Source organism: Pygoscelis adeliae, unplaced genomic scaffold, assembly GCF_000699105.1.
Source record: "Pygoscelis adeliae isolate BGI_AS28 unplaced genomic scaffold, ASM69910v1 Scaffold16, whole genome shotgun sequence".
NCBI classification, from domain to species: Eukaryota; Metazoa; Chordata; class Aves; order Sphenisciformes; family Spheniscidae; genus Pygoscelis; species Pygoscelis adeliae.
The window spans coordinates 1,889,577-1,896,399 of record NW_008825162.1 but is presented as its reverse complement, the minus strand read 5'-3'; the positions used below and the strand labels follow the sequence as shown (position 1 = coordinate 1,896,399).

Genomic DNA, 6,823 nt, shown 5'->3' with positions numbered 1-6,823 from the left:
AGCAGGAATTTCCTCAAATAAGTGAGACTCAAAACCTGAGAAAAACTATACTTATGTCCTCAGACAGCACCTCCTACCAGCAGACCTACAGTCAGCAGTATAAACTGCTGCGCTGACACACCAACTGGTCCTGAAAAAGCGGGATTTCTGGGTATATCACAGGATGAAAAAAAGAGAGAAGTGTAGTTTTTTTGGGGGGACTCACATTTACCTTTTCTGATAGGTCAAGATTGCAGTTCACAGTCTTTCTGGTTTGTGCTCCCATCACCTCAAACTAAATCTCTGGCAAACATGCGGAGATCCCTAAATCAAATAATCATCTCACAGTGAGTTGTGCCTGTTCATGCAAAACATTGATATCCACTAATATTAAGCTGGTGCTTAAGCAAGAGCAATGAGCTCTAGGCAACTGTTTAATACCATTCTTTGAGCACATGAAAAATACCAAGTAACTCTTAATAAACTACAGTGTAAAGATTTCTCAGTAGTTTTCTCCCATATAGTATCACAGGCTATGCAACCTTGCCTCTATGAAGTCCCCTTTCTTAATTCTTGCTATACCGAAACCAATCCTAAAAGAGTAATAGCCAAGCTGGCAATCTGGGAAGCTATTCCAGGTTCTTAGTCATGGAAAGCTTTTGTTAGGTCTGTGTTAATTTCCATAAAAAGTGGACAGTGCCTCTCCTATGCTAACTGCAGATTTTTATAGGGATATTCACAGTTCCTCCCTGTAAGTTAGACTTCTAAACTCTGTCAAGAATTCTTCATTAATAACCAAAAATCCTTACCACGACCACCACCGCCACCAAGCAGTGGTGGTTTCGTGTCCTCCCCTATCTCCAGAAATTCAGTGCGTAGACCACCTGGAGAAAGCATTTCAGTACAGGTTCTACCGCAAGCATCTCAGGTGGAAAGGAGGGAACAGGAAAGAGGAAACTTGATGATAATGACTTTAAAATATGCTTACAACTTTGAGACAAAAAGACAGTAACCCTCCCCAAAAATTAACCTGGTCATAAAACATGGAATTGCACAGGACAGAGAAACTGCTAGAGGATTGTAGGAGAGACTAAACAAAAATAATAGCACAAACAAACACTCAACACAAACACACACCCACAAAACATGGCAGAAGGGAGAAGAGAGAATAAGTTCAGCTTAACTGTCATCAGAGACTGTTACCGCCTCAACAAGAGTTCAGCTAGAGACCTTATTAATAAGATAAGCTAACTACCTTATTAATAGGCAAAAGTAAGAGAAAAAGAAGTGGAGGTATTATAAACACTTTTTACTACTACTGTTTTTTCCTTAAGATCTTTTGAATCGGAGAAGCCTCCAGAGGTATGCAGATGGTTGCAGAGAGATGGTCCAATTACCTGGCAGCTGTTACAGAAAAATGACAGCAGGATTCAAGCAGTTCCACAGTTTTTGGAACATGGTGAGGACAACTTCCAGTCACAGAGATGGAACAAGCTAACAGAAGAGAGACAATTTTATATTCGAAATTATGAAAATCACAAGTTCTCCTACAGAAGCAGCAGCTAAGACCGTCAGGGTGGAATGTCATTTGAATAAAAGCCCTCAGGACATGAGAGTCAGAAATTTCCGGAAAAGAAGAAATGAGTGCAGAGAAACAAGGATGATGGGGAACAAAGGCAAACATTAAGAAAATCAAGGGAACAGGTAACAGCAGGTTCCCTGGGAACATATTCTATGAGGAAAAGGAGTATAGGAGAGCTGGATGTTGTTAAGAAGAAGCGTATGTACAACTGTAAGTACAATTTTACAAATTCAGTTTCTTAATTTAATCACAAATTTAAGAACGATTAAAAAACATTATTTATAACCATAATTAAATTCAAATTGTAAAAGCATACTATCCTGGTGTGGTCAGGAGGAATATGGTTACAACAAAAGCTTCCTGAACTGACAATCAGAAGCTTCATGCAAATAAATGGTGACAACAAAGATACAGTGACAAAGAAACAGCATAAGCATTTTGAAATAAAATCAGAAAGACACATGCATGAGATAAAACTAGAAAGAAACAGTAACAAAAAAGGTTACACAAATAAACCACAGATAAGACAACAGGATTTTTAAGAGATGAAAGGAGCTCTTTTCTCAATACGAATGGAGAAAGAATCACTTAAGTTATGTTTAGATACATTACATGTAAAGTCTGTTAACTGCTAGCAAAAATCTTCCAAGATCTTGTGGAGAACAGGAGAGCAGCAAGAGGACTGTAAAGAAGAGCAAACCTACCTGGTCTTTCTAGGAAAAGGATATAAGCATATATAAATGACAATATTCACAGTGATCAAATGACTAAATAAACAATATATACAAAATCTTGGAGGATAAGATGATAAAAACAGCATAGATTTCCTAAGGATAAATCATGTCAAATACCAAATTCTTTGATGGAATAACTGGACCGATTGCTCAGAGAAAAGCATATGCTACAGCTTAATATTAGTACAACTTCTGGCACTACACCCATGATACATTGCTTTCAAGAAAAGAGCAATGTGGTCTAGCTTAAATCGACACAGGAGCTTGGTTCGGAAACTGCGGTCAGGATTCTGCAGTAATCTGTACCAGTCTGGTTCTAGTCGTGTCTTCATTTTTTTATTTCAACAGCTCTGATGTATATTTGCCAAGTTGTTACTCGTATTTTAGTCAATACCTAGCACATTAATAAAAATAAAACACCCATAATAAAGTTAAAGTAATAAAAATGATACCCTCATTTTGAATTATATAATTATATAACACTATACATTTTAGGATTTTTTTCTTCCCCTTCCTTGCTTTTGTGTTCATCTCCCCTTGCACAGCACCCTACTTTGACCTGCATACCCAAACTTATGTTCCCTTCCAAAGGGGAAGTGTAACACCACTGAGTATTTAATTTCTGCTTTCTCTGTATTTCATTTTCTTCTGTTTCACTAGTAATACTATTTTGTCTGTTTTCAGGCTAACATACACTAACCTGAGGTGAGCACCTGGTAAGAACTAAGTAAAAATTGGGACTTCAGGTCATGATCTATTATTTACTTTCCCCAGCCCCCCATTGTGTACTCCCTAACTAAATAAAAGTTAATTTCTCTGTAAATATTTAATAATCTTTTCTGCTTTCAAAAGTAAACTCAACCAGTACTTGTTGATTGCATGTCTGCAATGTTGAATTCACTTCTGCAATGTAAATTTGATATCAGAAAGATAGGTTTTTTTTCCTTGTATTTTCCTAGAATGAACATGCAAAGAAGGGAAATCCAAGTTCATCTGAGCAATATACGAAGGCAATGACATAACAAAAAAAAAACCCTGGCATTTTCAAAACCAACAGTTCAGAAAAAGAGACAGTGATTATTATCAAATTATTGCATTTTCTGAAAATAATGGAAGCAAAAGAGGCAAGTCACATCCTTAAAAGGTAAACGGCAAAGATTTTCGAAAAAGCACCAGACAGTAATTAAGCTAAATACCTAACCAACCACCTGATACTTCTGTCTTTCCAGAGGTCTAGACTACACGACATATTTTGTAACACTTAAATAGAATATATACCAGACTGATGCTACATAGTCAGCCTTCCCCCTCTCCTGCAGAGGGCAAAGGTTTCAGATCTGCTGAGGAAAGGTAACCTTCCCTGACGAAGCAGTAGTTTCTTTAACACGCAGATACAGAAAGGTAACAAAGGCAGTCTCCGTAGCCTGGACTAGAGCCGGCTTAAAAATTTGGTGAGGAAACAAGGAACAAAGTTTCACCATCTTGTTTCTTCAGCACAAACTAAGAGAAAAACATTCCAGGATGGACAACTCTCCCCTGAGAAGGTTTGCATTTAATTGCTAACTTAATGTACAGTGCTTCCCTGCAACTGCTGCAATGCCAACCTTGTTACTGTCCTCAGCAGAGTGAAGGATGAAGGCAAAAAATACTTGAACTACAGAAAAGGAGGAAAAATGCTTTTGTGTCTCTGAAACATGCCTAAAAATTTAATTTCCATGAATACCAGGCCAATAAGCTACTAGTAAAGGAACATCTTTTTGCTGCTAATTTTTTGCTATTTTACCTTTCATTAAAAGAAAGTAATTCCTTCTAAATGCAGTTGAATATCATAAAACTCTTCATATTTTAAAGCACTTTGGAACAATTATTTTGAAGGGAGCCCTTGACAGTTAAATGACTCAGTTAAATGAATGTTATAGAAGATACACAACAATTTTTAGTGAAATATTGAATTTAACCACAAATGAGGAAAACCAGGCATAAGCAACCTGGATGTGTTTCAGTAATAATGTCTTGCTTGAGAGTTCAATGGATTTTGTATGTTCTAACAATGAAGCTATTAGCTAGACAGACCAAGCTGAGATTTCTCATATTTTTTTCCTTCACTTTCATGTTTGGTTTTCACCTTTATTAAACATTTCTCTTTCTTTCTTTTTTAAAATTTAGAAAACCAATGTTTTGTTGTTGGGGTTTTTTTATGCTTGCAGCTCCTGACGCCATCCCTGTGCTACATTTTATTGCAACCATGTAATGGTAAAGACTGCATTCCTTAGCTTAAGTATTCCTGCTTGTTTTACTGATGATGCTCAGGAACTGAATAAAAAAAAAATCCCCAAAAAACAAAACAAATAAACAAAAAAACCACCAGAAAATCCAGTGTTCCTGGGGAGCCTGATATCAGAGTTTTGAATCCACAAAACTCCTGTTGAAGTTAATGGGAAGCTTTTGTGAGTGCCATGAGTAGGACTGGACCTATACAGTAAAGATCTATTTATCCTAGAACATTATCCACTTAACTCTGATATCTTTACATGATTTCTCATGGCCTTATTAAAAAACAGTTTTAAGTAACATTACAGTTTGCGATTTAAAATTATTATTATTATTATTATTGTTGTTGTTGTTGTTGTTGCTGTTGTTGTTGTTCTTCAGCACAAGAACAAGGCACTGTTCTTCTGATGCTGAACCACCACTCATTAGAGGTTTTTATTTGCTGGAAGAAAAAGAAATGAATGGAAAACTATCCACTAGGAATGTATTTCCCTGTAGATTTAGAAAGGGAAAAGAAAAATCTCAACACTGAAGAAATGAGACTGAAAAACAGGGATCATGCACACTCAGTTTCTCTGGTGAAATGAGGTGGAATGACTGTTTCACAGTAAAAAGGCCAGCTACACATATGAAGGCAATATTTATTGGGATCTACAGTCTGTCTAAAGCTTTCAACTCCCTAGTCTAACACTAAAAACAGAAAAAAAAATATTGCTGGAGCAGTCAAAACTTGTTAGGAGTGGAAGACTCAGGTACAAAACAAATTGATGAAATAAGATCTTTGTTGGAGGATTAAACAAACAAGACAGCTGAAGCAGTATCAACTGCACAGTGAGGTCAGGGAACCAGTTTGCTTAACCCACTGGTTTTTAACCTCCTGATGTTTTTACTTCCTTAGCCGCAGGTGTTATTCTGCATCTCCTCTGGGTGCCCAGAGCAGCCCTGATGCAGGCCTCCACGGAGGAGAGCGCAGGGCTCTGGGAGGGTGCTCCCCATTGCTTCAGGGAGCAGGCATGAAGGTGTGTGAGCCCATTCACAGTCCCCTGCTTGCTGCCTGCTCCCACAGCATCCCACATTGCCCACACTGACAGAAACAGCTTGTCCAAGAAAAAGGGGGAGGAAAAAAAGGAAGGAAGAAAAAAGGAGCCGCTTGGCTTGATGCTAGGAGTATCTACCCTAAGAAATTAAAACTTTACATACCGCTGGACTACTGACATCAGCAGCCACACCACTTAGAAACTACACAGACCTCACTTTCCTTGGGTGATAAATATTACAGAGACAAGAGTATTTCATCTGAGCAAATAAGAAAATCCAGGAACTTCACATGCAAAGGATTAATTATTTTTCCTCATATTTGGGGACAGCTTCCACACTACCTTTCTTGACCCCTCCTCCTCCTCCTCCACCTCAGAGTGCTAGAATAAACGTAATAGTGCATTTTGCTTTAAAAGTCAGCCACGGCTCAGTGAACAGGCTGACATGCTATTTCATGTGAGAAAAGAAGCTGTGATTTAATCTCATTTTCACTAGCTAGATTCCTAGCTAATGTATCTGGGGATAGTTAAGCCTGCATTCACTATAAGACATCTGCATTATATACCATTTGGCCCTCTGTATTTCCACAGAGCATAGGTGAAAAATTAGCTGCGTTTCTTGCACCTGCTGTGCAACAGTGGTAAATCTCTGTATACTCACAGATGTAGAAATATTCCCGGCCTGGCCTGAACTCAAATCCTAGCGAGAAAGGCGTGAAGAGCTGGAACTTTTCCGAGAACTTCAACGGTCCATTCGGGGAATGAGGCCGATTACACTCCCACCTCTTGAACCCTTTGGAGGTGTGATCACAGGAGCTGTAGCCATCAAAGTTCACCATGTACAGAACATAGCGTTCGGTCTTATCTTCCGGCACCGAGTCTTCATAGTGAGGGCAGAACACATCCAGGTAGTCATTGATGCAGACATCGATGTGGTAGTCGCCCCGCTGGAATCTGAAATCACAGGAAGAGTTCAGATGTAAGCACAGCTAACTCAGGATGACCCTGTTGCAGGGTAACGTTCTCAAAAAAGGGTCATCACTAATGGCACTTCATTTCACTCCAGCCATGCACATTCATTCTCAAAAATAACCCTTACAATTCACCAGAGCCATCAGAGACTGCGTATGCAGGACTATGATCATATGACCTTCTGGATAAAGGTTTTGCTCTCTTCTCTTACAAAATGAGTCTGTTGCTAACACACACCAAGTTATAGG

General features: G+C 38.5%; 1 protein-coding gene across 1 annotated transcript in view; it reads right to left on the bottom strand.

Moving 5' to 3' along the window:
• The window catches only part of EFNA5 (ephrin-A5), a 40,267-nt gene that overhangs the window by 32,565 nt on the left and 879 nt on the right, over positions 1–6,823 (bottom strand). Inside the window, exon 2 of the mRNA XM_009328734.1 lies at positions 6,265–6,592. Coding sequence (XP_009327009.1) covers positions 6,265–6,592 — 328 coding nt within the window. The remainder of the gene's footprint in view (positions 1–6,264; positions 6,593–6,823) is intronic.